Source organism: Macrosteles quadrilineatus, unplaced genomic scaffold (assembly GCF_028750875.1).
Source record: "Macrosteles quadrilineatus isolate MER2022 unplaced genomic scaffold, UCM_ALF_1.0 Scaffold_7__1_contigs__length_78375512, whole genome shotgun sequence".
In the NCBI taxonomy this organism is placed as follows: Eukaryota; Metazoa; Arthropoda; class Insecta; order Hemiptera; family Cicadellidae; genus Macrosteles; species Macrosteles quadrilineatus.
In genome coordinates this window covers 75515107-75532321 of record NW_026542600.1, presented here as the reverse complement: position 1 = coordinate 75532321, position 17215 = coordinate 75515107, and the positions used below count along the sequence as shown (strand labels likewise).

At 35.3% G+C, this 17215-nt stretch overlaps 1 protein-coding gene across 1 annotated transcript in view; it reads right to left on the bottom strand.

Annotated features, from left to right (window-relative positions):
• The window catches only part of LOC128998510 (zinc transporter foi-like), a 34279-nt gene that overhangs the window by 4194 nt on the left and 12870 nt on the right, over positions 1-17215 (bottom strand). The window contains exons 5-12 of the mRNA XM_054424680.1: positions 15335-15390; positions 10730-10901; positions 9129-9298; positions 8031-8225; positions 5900-6029; positions 4601-4710; positions 2350-2462; positions 839-1056 (exon numbers count right to left, since the gene is read on the bottom strand). Coding sequence (XP_054280655.1) covers positions 839-1056; positions 2350-2462; positions 4601-4710; positions 5900-6029; positions 8031-8225; positions 9129-9298; positions 10730-10901; positions 15335-15390 — 1164 coding nt within the window. The remainder of the gene's footprint in view (positions 1-838; positions 1057-2349; positions 2463-4600; positions 4711-5899; positions 6030-8030; positions 8226-9128; positions 9299-10729; positions 10902-15334; positions 15391-17215) is intronic.

Sequence of the window (17215 nt, the reverse complement as noted above, 5' to 3'; positions counted from 1 at the left end):
TTTTTTTTACTTAAAAATAATACAGCAAACATTACTATCTAGATAACGAAACAAAAATTATATACTGTAGAAATAAAGTGAACAAAAGTGTAAAAAAAAAAAAATACCTTCTATAACAAAGGAAAAAGTTAATTTAAATGGGAGGTAAAAAATTGTAGGAAAACAAAAAATAATTCGTATAATTTTAAAATTTGTCTTGCTTGAAACTGAATTTTCTGTGTTCTGGAATGAAATTGCCGATAAAAAACTCTTTGTGCAAACTGAGGTAATCTTATCAAGGGAATGAGCAAAATTCGGTTAATGGGTCCAGATTAATAAGGGGTTACTCTACCCAGTGGGCTAAAAAAATTAAATTAAATGCTTTATTTCTATAGACGACATGAATATATGAATGTATGGGAAATGTATTTTTTTTAAGAGGTCGGCGGCCTCATTTAACCTTGCATTTGCCCGTCCACATAGACTAACCGCCCCATGCGTGGATCGTATACAGCAAAGCAAGGAGTGAGCCGGTACAGTACAAAGGTGATCTGTACTGATAAAATGTTTTTGGCAGTGACCAGGATCCAAACCCACGACATCACTGCCTTGGGCCCGAAGTCCGTGACGCTACCAACTGAGCCACCGACTCACTAAGCTCATTAAGACTGTGAGTAAATTGTATACATACATAATTTGTTTGTTCCTGCAACAAGGTAAAAAAATGCAATGTAACCAAACAGCACATATTGATATGATAGACAGACAAACAGATTCACATTACAACAAAAAAGGTCTAAAGCTTGTTACTACATTGAAAAATACAGATTCTACTGTATTTACCAAATGAAAACACTACCTAGTTCATGTGGAAGCTCGTGACAGAATACAGCGAGGGCAGTGCTGAAACCTCCAGTGACGTTGGAAGAGAACGCGGCTCCGATGGCCATTCCATCAGTGAAGTTGTGGAGACCATCACCCATGATGACCATCCAGGCCACTGAGGACATGGACTGCGGGGCCGAGTGAACATGGCCGTGGGTATGGGAGTGGCCATGATGTACATTCTCATGTTCTCTAAAATGTACAAGTAAAACCTGTTATTTTTTTAAATTATTTATATTTTATTTTAAATCATAGTTGGTGGCCTATTTTGACTCTGAATTTGCTTATTGACATAGGGCCTGTGGGGGAATCATATCAAAGCAAGGGGTGAGAAGGTACAGAACAAAAGTGATCTGCGGTGATAAAATTTAGTGGCGTACACTAAGACACGAACCCACAACATCACTGCCATGGCGTAGTCTGTCATTCTGCCAACTGAGCTACCAACTCACCAATCCTGTTATCAACTGTAGTACACTTTGTAAAAAGTTTCTATGATCTAAATTTGTTTAACACGTTTGCTGCCAACCGCTAGATTCCGGGACGGCGCCAGGAGCTGAACTAACGCTCGCCGCTACGTAACATTGCGCCGATACACTGAATTACAGTAAAAACAACAGTAGTTATACTGGATGGCAATTTTCTGCAAAAAAAACTGGCTTTGGACATAGTACTAAGTGATTCTGATAGACAGCAGCACTACCCAGGTTGCAGTCGGTAAAGTAATGTCGCTATCTAGTAGGAAAGAGGTGGGACAAAGCCCTGTTCTTAACGACCCTGGTGATGATTTTGGGAAACTATATTTTTCATTGTCAGAAAAGTACGTCCCCACGAGCTGCAAAGAAATATAGGACGCTCGTGACGAGCTGGCTGATCCGTGGAAACTTTAAACAACAATGAACGGTGACGTTCCGGAACGTTCCTAGCTCCTGGCGCCGTGGCCCAGCTGACGTTCTGGAACGTCCGTAGCAGCGAACGTGTTAACTGAAGGCCAGGCTTCATTACTGTTGAATTGTAACACAACTATTCAACTTATTATGCACACTCATCGCAACAAATCATCCCTCGTCAAATCCAAGATCTTTTTGGAGTCTTCCAAAGAGATTCCAAAATCCCGGAGTTTTTCCTTACAGTTTTCTCCTGACCATTCCCAGTTATCACAAGACTCTTGCGCAAGCACAACAGAGTTGGGCATTGAAAAAATATCTGGAACGCTGTTTCCTACTCCTCACAGAATGTTTTTACACAAAAGCCTCTTTGGGATTCCCAATTCTGTTGTAGTGACAACTGAAAATTGCAAACCAATCCTGATGATTAGATTCATACAGTTAAAATTTTTTGAATAATTTTTAATTTCCTTAATCCGGCTTCTACAAGCCACAAGTAGCAGATGTAGTATAGCAGCTGTGTTTAGAAACATTTCTTGGGCTTCCAAGCAAAAACTATTTAATAGATTATTAGCAGAGTTAATAACCGCAAATTTACCTTATGATAACGGTGTATCGTTCGTCTGATTGGTTCTCATCATTTCCATCAAGTAAAGCTTTTTGTGTGCTCAGAAGCTCATTTTCTTTGGTCAGATCGGGAGCGTTAATATTCTGCAAATAAAATAAATACTTACTAATACAACTAAACAAATACCAATCCCAAAGGTTGGGAATTTAGAAAAGTATTATTTACTATGTACTAGTAACAATATTACTAACATTTGTAGATTTTTTCAGCTCATAAAAATTATTGGTAAAAAAAACTTGATTTTTATTTTAAATAAACTCTAATAATGTGTGATAAATGTTGGATACCAGATACTGTATACTAAAATGAAAATATTTTTGAGTCCCGCTAGTCCAAACACGGGTAATCCGAACGTCCGCTTTGTCTGAACAAGTTCCATAAATTTATTTGTAAATGATTTACGCTAATCTAAAAATAGATATTACAAAATTAAAACTGATATTTAAAAAATTGTATTTCTTAATCCTAGTGTGTTAAATAAAATGCATAGTATATTCAACTGTTTTAGCCTATTATTCATATGCAGTTAGCTCCTTAATACTTTATTTGACACATCACAGATGATTAAATGAAAATCAAATGCAAACAGAACGAATATATATCAATCAATGAAGATGAGACAACGCTTGCCCTGACCACAGTCTTCATCTACACATCTGTCTGCAGTGTGCTATGTCACAATAGATTTCATTAGCCAGGGACTGATGACGACATAATGCTTAGTTGCCTGTGATTAAATGATCAGTAAATAAATAAATCAATTAATTAAATGACCTTTATTTACAAGCAAGTTTCATGTATACATGATTTTCCAACTTACTCCTAAAGTCAAAAACTAAATCCAACCTAGCCTAATATTTACACCTTTAATATACAAAAATTACTATGAAAAACATGTACATTTACATTTGTTTTGCTTTATTGTGGCCCTGAATGAACCATAGGATTTGGAGTTCTTTATGTAATGAGGAAATTTACAAATTTACAAATTCATTATACAAAATTTGTTATACAAAATTCAGGCCGAAATAAGAAAATGACTTTCTTCCAATCTCAAGCCTCAGTTTAGGAAAGTGAAGCCTGCGGTCGGAACAAGTACTATGCAGACAGATCTCCTCCCTGAAGTTGAGCCTCTTGCCACAGAAAACATACTACTATCACCCAGAATGCTCACCGCGTGTTAAACAGTGTTTAACACTGCTGCCATTGCTGCCAGCATAGCACTGCCATTGCTATGCTGGTGGCACTGCCTACGAATTGACAGGCAAAGCTCTCTCTGAGTACTTAACACTGTTTAACATGCGGTGAGCAATCTGGGGTAATAGTAATATGTTTTCTGTGCTCTCACTGAGGTACTAAGGCACTCACAGCTTGAGCACTTTGTGGACCAGGCAGCAGGTCAGCTTCCTGCATATGTCATCCATTGGGTTGAGCTTTGCAGCATCTCAAAAGGTCAAAGCAATTAAGGCCAAAAATTAACCTTAAGGCAGGATTTTAAATTCTTTGAACTCTTGCCATATCCTCCTAGATGCTGTTTCCATATGCAGAAAAGCAATATATAAAGGCTGGGAGGACCAAGGACTGCATGAGTTGCATTTTGGCACATTCTGGCAGTAGAGTTTTAAATCCAGTAACCATGGCGACTTTTGTAGCCTTTGATTGGGTGATAAATAAAGAGCCATGGTAACTTGTTGAATGTGTCGAGGACGAGAAACCAACCAAAGAAAAGAAGAATAAAGAGAAAAAATAACATGGTTTTATGTCTATTACATCTCTATCTTCTTTTACAAGTGTCGATTTTATCATTAAGTATGAGTTTAGAGTGTTTATGAGTTATCTAATATATGATACGTTTCCAATCACAATAAAATCAATGCTAGTTGAGTATTATTACTATCGACATGCCTCTGTTCTGAAATAGCAAATAGTTCCACTAGTCTATCACTAGAAGGAACTTACAGGAGCTATTTGGTTCTATAATGATTTATTGCTGTACAATGTCTGATACATCAGTAAACTGTGGTCTCCCTCCCCCCAATTAACCTGGATAATGGAGGTTCTACTGTATTTCAGCTAATCCGAACAATCGGGTGATCTGAACAGCATTCGGTCCCAATTAGTTCGAATTACCCAGACTTACATGTACCTGTTACATTTTTAAAACCCATTAACTTACACAGCACGATAGTTAGATAACTAAAAAAACATTATTATTACTTACCAGACATTTTTTCTCAAACAATGAATCATCTCCATTTTGGTTTGACACCATACTCTTACACACAGCATTAGTTTCTGTTTGGTCATTGTTTCTCACTTTTTGGTGATTATCTAAAACAAAAATGGAATAAACTTTAATACTTTTCAATTAAATTGATGTTATTTTCAGTTTTTAACAAAATAGGAAGTCTATGTAAGTATTTTGCTCCAATGAAGGTTTTTTTTCATAAAATGCTAATCTATGGTGAGTGGGTATGACGGTATTTTTTTTTGCATGTTATACCGGTGAGACTGCTCAATGTTCTATTTTAATGGATTATGAATTGCTTTTAAGACCGTGTCGTAAATATATTGCCCATATTAATTAATTATTAATATATTGACATTAATCCATACCAAGGAATATCGTATCTATAGTGCATGCATATAAATATCTACAATTCGTGACCTCCTAGTAGCTGGGCTACAGGACATCGCCACCCTCCCAGTCCTAATACTGTGTGAACTTGGTAACACAAATTGGTACACACAACAGTTGATAAACTTGGCAATACCTAAATTAAGTCACCTAACAAATGTAGACCTACTGTATTCCTTACAATTTTGGTAGGAATGGAACACAACGTTTGGTAGTGAAAGGAATTAAAATACCTCAACCAAAGCAAACCTGCAGACTAACTGAATTTATATTTGTCGTTAGCGACCAGTTCCATCAGTCACAATGCTCGGGCGACCACCCTTCACTTCGTCATGACTCATAAGCGTAAGTTCGGCCATTTTTAAATTGAATGCACCATTTTTGCACACGTCTTTCATTCATTCCCTTGTTTCCTTAAAATCCACTCACTTGGCGATAAATGTCTATCGGTTTTAAGTTTTCTGTCAGAAAAAACCGTTTCTGACTGCAACTCACAACTGGCGGGATTTTCAATCGAAGCGCACATCTTAAGTTGAAATTGTGAAAAAACGGGCAGGGCGAGGATGCTCCCGTTGTCACGACTGGATGCCAACTGAGTTGCCGAGTGCGCAAGCATTAAAATGTACGAGATCAGCACACCTAGCGGCGTCAGACCTAAAGGGTCCTTACTTTCTGAATAGCCCTCGTAAAATTAAATGTTTTTCCTAATTTCATTTATGTGGCTCTGATAAAAATCAGCGACTTTACAGTAACTTCCATGACTTCAGTAGCCAAGAAAAATTGTATTTTCTATTGAGTTGATTGATGCAATTTAAACTGTCAACTTGTTACTAAACAAATTATTGTAGCTCAGTTCTCAAGTATTTTACTACACTAGATTACCTGGGTTATCCGCTATCTCTCCATAGCAATAAGGGTAGGAGCTGTACTTGTGTTTACACAGTTTCTCTCCCACCTTGGTCCCACCGGTTGGGGAGTCAACGTCCCTCATCACTCTCACCTTCGGCATCAACTGAACCCAATTAATATATTATCATATGACCTTTGACATCAACTACACACAATCAATATATAGTCTAACCTCATGTATAACAAATCTTAAGGGACTGAACTAAATATTGTATCAAGCTACTGCTCGTTGTAGGCTGATAGGCTACCGATACATTCTGTATTACAACAGAAGAATGGCGATAATAATAATCAACTAACATAGGTGTTTCCATATTTGAAAACTGTACAACGACCTCCCCTCTGGTCTAAAAAAATATGCCCTGCCATCTTTTGGAGCCCAAATTAAGGAATTATACTATTAATTATATGATTAGTTGTTATTTAGATTTTCTTGTTTCTGTTTTGTTATTGCTTATATTTATTTGTTTGTTAGTTAAGTTATTGTTACTTATAATATGACGAGAGTTCTTCTGAAAAGCAGTTGTACTGAGAAATGCTTGATCAATAAAGGCATTTTTATTTATTTATTTATTATTAAAACAATAAAAACATTATATAAGTCATAAATAAAAGTAAAATCATACTTAAAGATAATAAAAACACGAGCAAAAAGAATATAAAGAAAACAAATTATGTTATTCCTTCTCTTTGTTCTTGAGCTGGGTTTTCCTAGGCGCGGAAGCGGAGAGCGGAGAGAGGAACGCGGAGAGCGGAATTGAAATTAACATGGCATTCCGCTCCGCTTCTAGGAAAACAGTAACATTAAGTTGCCTAAGACAAGTGGAGTCCGCTCTCCGCGTTCCTCTCTCCGCTCGCCGACTCCGCGCCTAGGTAAACCCGGCTTTAGGTTACTCTTCATCCACAAATTCAACAAGTACTCATGGTTACTTATCACCCAATCTCAGTATACTAAGTTATTATGTCATCAGCATTATGTCATCATCAGTCCCCAACTGATGAAATCTATTATGCCAACAAGAGTAGAAGAAGGAAATCAACAACAAAATCTGACAGTGGCGGCGCTTTACCTTTACAGTAGGGTGGGATATTGCGGGGTGGGATCATTCCGGGGGGTTTTATAGCGGGAGGGGGGAACATTTTTTGAAAATTTTGAAATTAATTAGATGGGTTTTTATTATTTGAGACACTTGATTAGAAGTTGCGTTGGTTAAAAAATAATATGTTATTTTCCACTATTAATTATTTTTTACTATTTAAATCATGGCAAGAACTGCATTTTTTAATAATAACTTACAATTCTGAATATTGCAGTACCGTTGAAGTAGGCATAACTCCATTTGAATACCACGAACACAAACACGCTTCACAATAATCAACATCATGCCTTTAAATTTATGATCACTAAAACCGTAATATGGCTACTAAATCTGTACGAATAATATTACAAAACTCACTAAAAGTGTTAACTTATTATTGTATTTCATAAAATATTACAACTACAGCCCGTTTGGCGTTTGCTTTCGTGGTGTACAACATACACTGAGAGATGTAAAAAAACAAAGCTATATACACTAGCGCTCAGCACTCCCAGCGAGAATATTGAGAATCAACTCCAGTGAGCCAGCTCAAATCGGCCCATCCTGCACCATATATCAATGCATTGTTCCCTGATAGTCAAGCGCCGCCGGCTGGCGTTGTCTTGTCCATTACGTTCTTATGGGTTGCTAGAAGAGCCAGAAATCCGTGGCCCTCCAATGTGATAATTGTATTGTATTTCAACAAAAGTTATGACCCGTTGAAAGTTTAAAATTGATTTATATGCAATTTATTGAATAATATCAACCAAATAACCCTTAAAAAGTATTTAAAAATATACTTTGCTGTTTATTTTGGCTGGGCCCGGCCCACTTGGCCCTTATGGAAGCACCGCCACTGCTGACAGTAAATGTTATTTTTAATCACAGTGCATTATGATTGGCACTAAGGTCACTGTGGTACCTGGAGGTTACAGAAAGCAACACAATTCGTGAGAAGTTTTAGTGTACCTAAAAAAGAACAGTTTTACTGTAAATCAGTCATCACGTCTTGGAAAATATCTCACCTGAGTTTTTCTTTGCTTCTTTTTTCTGCATTCAGCAACCATAGTAAGACATTTCTCAGTAAAATAGAAGAAGACAACACCAAGCATGGCTACCAACCCACGCCATATGTTGGCGTCATGGTCATCCATATGGGACTCTACGTCCAGCTGGCCCATGTGTACAGTGGTATGATGGCTGTGGGTCGCCATCATAGCCTGTAATCATGGTTGCAATTAGGGGTGTGCGAGTACTCAAACCTTCAAGCTTTTTGGTTGAGCTTTCCACTATTCGACTAGGCTCCGGAAATTTTTAAAAAACTAGAAGTTTGAGCCAAGCTTTTAATACTAAGTAAAAAAATATATAGACGAGTAAATAAGACCATTTTTTTATATTCTCCATAACAATAGAATGGGAGATTTGAATTTTCACTGTAACCAATAACTATACAAAAACACTTTGATATACTAAATAATTTGTTTTTAGCAAATTTCCCATATAGGGAATAAGCTGTTAACATAAGTACCATGGTAAGACCTAGACCCAGGACCGATTTACTTCTTTGTTTTGAGGTCCTCAGAGGCCAAAAACACATATATATATATATAGGGTGTCCGGTCATAAGTGTTAAATAAAATTATCTGTCAAACTATATCATAATGGTGATTGAATGATGCCTATTTGAGGTTATCAAACAGTAAGAGAATAAGAGATAAAATCAGATTTTTTAAAATAATGTAGTAATTATGAAAACCCCTATATTACTATGTGAGAAAAGCATGTATTGTTAAATAAAGGTCATTTTTTAAATTCCAACAAAATTTACAATAAGAATAATACATAAACATTGGGGTATTGAATGAGATTCTACGTAAGTTTCATTGTAAAATTCAACATTTTTAACAAAGAAAAAAACTTAATAAATATTCAAATATTTTTTTCTTTGTTTTGGAGTTCCAATAAAGTCAAGTATTATCAAAAACTTTCTCTTCAGATTAGCTTTAAAATGATGTATTATGTATTATTACTGTGTAAAGTATTCATGGACCTATAGAGACTTAAACGCTATTAACCAAAGAAAATAAACCAACAAGAACAAACCGTCTAGATATTCTACTTACATGGGGCAAGAGATGGAGCAGTGCGTCCCCGCAAAGAGTTCCCACCGCAAGAGCCACTAGGAACTGAAGCAGCTGATGATAAAACACGAGCTGCATCACCGGTATAACAGCAACACCCAGCAGGCCACACAAACTTATAATGATGATGCTTAGGGTGGAGTACAACCAAACTGGAACATAATACCTTATGTTATTTGATTATTGCAGACATTTTCACAACATTTTGGGATCTGAAATCTGATCCCATGATTAGGTGAGGAACCCCAAAATTAGATTAGTACACAAGCCCAGTCAGATCTCCAATGAAGTTAAAACTCATAGGTCTGGGGGTGGGTGTCTTGCTATTCTAATGGTAAGTGCAAGGGGGATAGATTCTATTCCTGGCATATCCGCAAACATTTTGTTGGATTTTAACAACTTTGCCATACAAGTTTTTGAGCTTTCTTTAAAAATGCTACTGGCATAAAGCTGACAAAATTAAGGTTGAAAATTACAAGAAAAAAACCACACCGATAACTGCATACTAGTTAAAAAATCCTGAAAGAAAACAACAATTGAATAAGAACTATTTCTTTTTTGGGCCTTGGTTTACCCAGCCACTTTTAGGAAGCCAAAAACAAAATGTGTTTGTCAGATACTCAGTTTAAATCACTAGTCTACAACACTTGAGCGATTTATCATTTATTTGTTTGTTTGCATTTTACTGTGTCACTACCACACTCTTACCACACTACCACATACATATTAGTGTGTCTTACCACACTACTTTGTGTATTACTGTGTTAATACGCTCACACACATACATATATAATGTTCTATTTGTTTTAAAATATCAATTAATATGGTTTTTATTAAATTATTTGTTGGTTTTTAAACGAGCTGAACTTGAATAAGTGTTCACTAAATAGGAACTGTATGTTACAGTATAGCCTTTTTTATGTTCTATCACAGGAAGGAGCCACTGCCAATGAAACAGATTGTTTGAAAAAACATTGTTTTGTGCGTTTTGTTATCATCTATATGAGCTGTAAAAATGAATTGTGGAAAATAAAGCACATTTTTCTTTCTTTCTTTCTTAAACTTGAAAGGGAATGTTTTTGAAGATGGCTCCACGTAGGAATTGAAACTAGTTGCATCTGCATTTGTATAGATTGCCTAATAGCAGGTATTTAAATTTAGTTTTAAGCGAATTACCACTAGATTATAAGCCTCGTTCACACGGTGCGAGTTTACAAGCTACTCGCCAGCGTGTAAGAAGCCGGCGAGTTGGCGAGTGTGCTTGTATTCGTTCACACGATGCTTTTTCCACTCGCTCAGTCGCTGGCTTGAACCAAATCCTCCAACATCTTTGAGTAACAAGCGCACAAGCACAAGCAACTGTGTTCACACTGGGCTACTTTACACGCCTACTCGCTCAAAAGCTGGCGAGTTGGCGTGTAAAGTAGCGGCAGCGTCAAATTTTTCCAGAGCTTTTTTACAAGCAGCTTTTGAGCGAGTACGTCGTTCACACTGGCCTATTTTACTAGCTGCGTGTAAAAAAGCGGGCGTGTAGCTTGTAAACTCGCCCCGTGTGAACGGGGCTATACTGAAGATATTTTAACCTGTTGATCTGTCGTCGGCAGGAAGGTCACCGGTTGAGTGATGTTGGCACACCTGGGGAGACATGTTGAGGGAGATTGGCATCAGTTGTGACAACAATACAGGGCAAACATCCCTGTACATGGAGGGTGTCAGGTGGATAGAACCACTGAGAAGACTAGTGCTGGAGATGCACTGCGGCAAAATTACAATTTCTATAGTAAAATCAAGGTATAGATTGTGTAAATTAGAGTGGCAAGCAGAATACGCATGTGCATAAAAACCCTTTTCCCAACACCGAACAAAACCTATGGTTTTAAAAAAGTGTTATGCAATGAACTAGAGAAAATATAGCCAAGATTTAGTGTAAGATAGTTCTAATTAAAATTGTAATTTGAAGACCATTTATGTATGAGTTGGAGGTATAAAGTTTTTAAAATTGATGAGTTTTAAATATAAAACTCATCAATTAAGTTTTTTTTTAAATATTTATTGTATATAAATATTTAAGTTAGGTAACGTAGCGCAGGTGTTGAATACGCCCCTTTTTTAAAGTTTCTCATTCACCTTTCTAACCTAGTAAAAACGTTGGACAACTGATTGAGAGAGAGAGAGAGAGAGAGAGAGAGAGAGAGAGAGAGAGAGAGAGAGAGAGAAAATTCTTTATTTATTACACACTGTTTTGCAGCAATAAATACAAAAAATAAAAATATCACATGGGTATTTTTGGGTATTATAATGACCTGTGCGTGATAGAGTCCTTAGCTGTCTGCTGTCAAAATAAAAGTTCTTCACACTTCACTTAATACACATAAAAAAAAGAACTAACAATAACTTGGTAAAATAACACTATACAATTAATACTATAACAGTTATAAAATAACCTAAAAAACCATATGCAACGTGCAATCAATAACAAGGGGTGCACATTGTTTGCAATACATCCGATTAAAGCATAACTTTTTTCTTTCAAACCAAATTTTTTACTGAGGCGTGGATTCCGTCAAGTAAAAGTGCTGTGGAAGGTACAATAGATAGTCCAGTTATCAGATGGTTAGGTCTAAACGAGATATTCTGGGCTGATAAGCGACTCTGTATTGTCAAGGCCTATCTCCATCAGCCAATTAGCGATAACCCTCTTATATACACTCAGTGACACTCACAGGTCCCTAATTTCTGGAGGAATATTACGCAACAAGCAATTAGCAATGTAAAAGGAATTTGTTAAATTGATTGATTTGAGAACTCTTGGGACCCGTAATCCTATCATCACTGAGTTTCTGGTATGATAGTTATGAACTACTGGCGAGGCGATAAGGTCTAAATGAATGTATGAATAAGCTAATAAATCTTTAACATATAGCTGCCTTATTGATAAAAACTGGGATTCTTTGAACAGATTGATCAGTAGAATAACGTCTCGGTTTTCTTAACGCAGCTCTAATTATTGATTTTTGAATTACGAACAAAGGTTCAATTACTGATGAATAAGCCCCTCCCCAAGCTATTAAACCATACTGCAGATGAGATTGAACGTAGGCGTAATAAATTCTTTTAATTTCTTCATGTCGTAAAATTTGACCTAATTGGTAAAAAACATAAATCATTTTTCTAAGTTTTGTTTTAAAAAATGTATATGACTTTCCCATTTCAATTTAGAATCCAATATAATGCCCAGGTATTTATACTGCAACACAGTTTCAATAATTTGGCAGTTGCAATCGCTGCCTGCGGTGCCACATGAGTGCAAGGTTAGTCTGAGTTCGGCGGGCGGCTCGCTAATTGTGTCAAATAATATTGTGTGGATTGTGTCAAACCAAGACCCTAGGTCCTACACTACATGCCGGAGTCAAGCCGCGGTGACGTCACACAAGTCGCCGAACCTCAGCGCTACCAATACACGGGGATAACGCGGGGTTTGGTATCACGCTTCAATAAAACTGCCCCTGATCGTCAAAATAAATTAGTAATATATATGTATTATATATCATTGTAATCTGCATAACCTTAAAATTGCATTGGTTGCACTTATGGATCTCCAATGATAAACATAAATTTTAAAATCTGACAGTAAAATACTTTAGAACATTGTACGGATGATATTTGTACAATAACTGTTTGCTTTTCATATTTTATTGATAAAATAAATTGTATCATAGTTTTAATGTCTCTATTCTCTATGTTATTTTATGATATAAAATAGTTTTTTATCTTGTATGATAAATAGCTTATGTTGGAATAGTTAACATTGTACCGAGGTAAAATAAATATTCAATTTTCTTTTTGAAATGACCAAAACAAAATTATATTTTTAATCATTGGTAAGACAGAACAAATAATAGAGTAGAGTATTTTGGTTTGTAGGTTGGTAGTTCTTGATGATAAGCAGCTCAAGTTTTTGTCAGATAAGTTTACTGGAAATTGTGGTCTGGAAACAAGTGGTTGCTGTAGATATTGTAAGTAAATTTAATATTGCTTTATAGTAAGATTTCAGAGAATTTATTGTATGTAGCACTTTTAGTAATCATTTTTGGATTGTTAAGTAAAGTATAATTTTCAAATAATTTGTTATGTGTTTTAACAAGAGTAGAAAAATTGCCAAGTTCAGACTAACCTGTAGATTTTTGTTCTTGAGAAGCACATTTCACGAAGCGTTGTAAGGATCTTAAATCCACTTTTCATTATTAGAACTTGTAGAGAATAGTATTTATCGCATTTGTTTGGTGTTTTCAGAAATCAACCACTGTAACCTTTTGGTACTTTTTGGAAGTTAGAGACCACTTATGCCAGTAGCTGAGATTAAAGTAAGATCTGTCCAACTTTATTATTTTAATATAAAGTATGGCAATAATAAGAACTAATTATATTTTATTTATGAAAGAGAGTTTTGTATCAATTTTGGAGATTAGAAGAATTATATATATTTTAGCCTATTTTGACTTATTTGATTTATCTCTCACATCTACTACCAGCTTAATAGGGTTTGTTTCAAAGTTAAAGCATACTACCTAATTGGCAATCACTGTAGGGGAATAACATTTAACTATTTAGTTTATCTTAAAATTTTTATTTATCTTTAAGGAACTACAAATTAAGTATAGCTCAATGTTTTATTATATTAACAGATTTTATTAGATCTCATAAATTTCAATCCAAACAGCAATACCAATAGTAGATGATAACACATCAATAAATAACTACCAAAAGTCTACTTAAATATATATATTTCTCTTTCGAAATGCCTTTTTAATTCAATTGTGAACAGGAAACAGGATTAAATTTATCCCTTTTCCTTTCCAATGGTTTTTTATTATTTTTTATTGTCCTTTCCTTTTTTGTCTTATGCCCTTTGAATTTTTCATGACAAGATTTAGAATAACTGTTTAGTAAGATACGACAAAAAAATTACAGACATTATTCCAAGAGATTCGCAAAATTTTTCCACAACATAGAAAAATGTTGTTTTTTTATATAAAAGCCCTTCTTCGGTGTTTTAAGACTAACTTATTATTACTGCATTTAAAAAACTCTGTTTCGTATCTCTCAGAGATAATAAACTTAAGAGTGTTTGGTTGAAAATTTGATCTAGGATTTTTTGTTATTGTTTAATTAGAGATACAATAAAAATTACATTACAAATAAAAATTAGAAATACAAATATATAAGAAATATTTTTTATGTTGATTATTAAGGGAGATATGGAGCTAGAGAGTATTAAATTTGTCATATTTTGATACCAATTCACAGGGGGATGGGTAATGCGATTTTCACCAAAAATGGCATTCAGGCGTGGAAAAATAATATAATAATCGCTAGCTATTTAAAATGGTAATTAAAATTCTTATTATAAAATTAAAAAAAAACCACATAAAAAAACGTAGACATAAATACGTCAGATAAATCTGACACAATTATTCCTTCTGAGAATAATTGTGTTTGCATCATGAGACAACACGATGACGATATGATTGACTACAGACACGAATAAATAAAGAAGGTTCATCATACAACAAAACAAACAACACAGAGCACGTGGACATGGTGACACACAACGTTGTGTTTTATGGCAAGACGGGCTCAGTTCGGCGACTTGTGTGACGTAGCGCCCAAAGTGGAGGGGGTAGCTCCAGTCTGTAGTGTAGTGGGGTCTTGGTCAAACTGTCAGGTGTTCAGTCAAATTAAAAAAAAACAACTGTATTATCATATAACTATTGCTAAAAATTGCTACAGCCAACATAACAATAACTACAACTAAAAGGACATTTACTAGACTTGGAATAGATTAAATCAACTGTATTTTTTGTTTTAAAAATGTATAGTGTACAAAATACAGTGCAATGACTCCAAACATTCATAAGTGCTTTCAGTGATAGTTTTAAAAATTAACTAAAATTGCTCTAATATTTTTATGATTTGCAAAACTCTTAATCTTCTTAATAGTAATAACCAATTTTTTTTTTCAAAAAGTGTATGAATGATAGAATATGTTTACAAAAAGATGTGTTCTGTAGATGGGTCTGACACATTGATTACTAATAAGCAATGAATGTGGTATTGTTTGGACAGTTATAGGGTGAAACAACTTTTTTCTATTTAAGAATAAAGTTAACTTTAAACCAAGTACTTACCTGAGGTAATCTAGCATCTTCATGGATATGTGGTACATTTTGGGTTATGTTGTGAGCTGTGGAAAATATATTACTTTAATAAAGCTATTAATGTTCTATGTATAAAGTACTAGCACAACTTATCTTGGTTGATTGACAATACCAATCAAGGCTCCAATAAAGGCATTTTTTACTTAAAGCTCACAACAATTTGAAGTAAAAAGCTAATGTTTCATCTAAAAAAAAAATAAAATACCCCTGCTGCAGCAAAACTGCAGACTAAAGGAATTACAATTTGTCTGATTGAATCTTTACTACAATATTTCCATAAACAAGTCATATTTATTCCATATTTAAAAACATTATATTAACCTAGTAGTTAGCTTTTCATATACGGGGAAGGGAAAAAGTAGTTTTTGATGAAATGTTAATAGTATAGGATGAAATAAATAAATTTGTTGACTTTGATCAAGTTGAATAACCAGTTCATTTCCTGTAAATCATAATTAAATTGAAATTTGGTTCAGTTGTAATCCGTAATGAAGAAAATGTGTGAGCAGAGAGTAGCGGGCAAAGTAAAATGTAGAGAAATCAGCAGTTATGTAAACAAATTCAAGTCAACAAAATGCCACTTTGTACAGCATATGGCCTGTAGACAAAATATATTTTTAGACATGTGATACTGAATATTGACATAACTAAAATTTAAACCTTTTACCTTAAAAAGTTTGTTTCTAACATGGCTCCCATCATATAGTTTTTTTTTTAACAATCAGCTGTTACAGAAGTATACATTTATTTATTTTGTTCTAGTCAGCAATCTCTAAGTAATAGGTAGGTCTAAGATTGATGTATCAAACTTTTTAAGTAAATCTAAATAAAAATTTAGACGATTTTGTGTTTTGGCTAGTTTTTAAATATAAAAGAAATACCTTAATCTTTCATGTAGTATTTGAATGCAGTAATTAAATAGTCAAAACAACACCGCAACAACATATTGATATACTGGGTCCATTCAATAAGTATTGGGACCGGCTCACTGTAGCCTCAACAGAGTGGTGGAGGAGGGTCTGATCTGTCGGGCTTGGTAGAGAGGGGTTACCCACCAGCACTTTGGTTCAGTCCCCTGCAGGCATTCGTTAAATACAAGAGATTTTTGTGGCGGGTGTTTTAATTTTTCATTGTCTCGTCATGCCAATATGGAGCATACCGTTGAGCAACACTACGCTTTGAAGTTTTGCTTTAAACTCGGAAAATCCGCTTTGGAGACCCTTGCCCTCATTAAACAGGCTTATGGGGTTGATGCCTAAAGCTGCACAAGAGTTTTTGAATGGCACAACAAGTTTAAGGAAGGCCGGAAACTAGTTAAGACAAGCACCCCGTCGAACACCCGACGACCGCTTGAACTAAGGCTCAGGTGGCCAAAGTGAAAGACGTTTAGAACTCTGACAGGCGTTTAACCATCACTCACATCAGTGAAAAGACCAGGATTTCAGAGAGGACCGTCCACACTATCGTAACGGAGGATTTGGTGATGAAAAAGGTTGTGTGAAACTGGTTCCAAAAGCCCTGAGTGAGGGACAAAAACTGACGAGGGTGGAAATTTCACAAGAAATCTTGGACTGCCTGGAGGAAAATAAAAATTGTCTGGACATCCCTAACACCGATGAAACCCGAGTGTTCCAGTATGACCCGTAAACAAAACGTTTAAGTTCAGAATGGCACATGGATGAGTTTCCGAGTCCGGAGAAAGCTTGGATGTCCAAATCCAAAATCAAAACCATCCAAATTTTTTTTCATTGATGTGGCATAGTTCACAAGGAATTTGTGCCTACTGGAACTGGTACCAACACGCATGCGAAATCGCATAACTCGTGTACAACCAGCCATCGTGAAGAATTG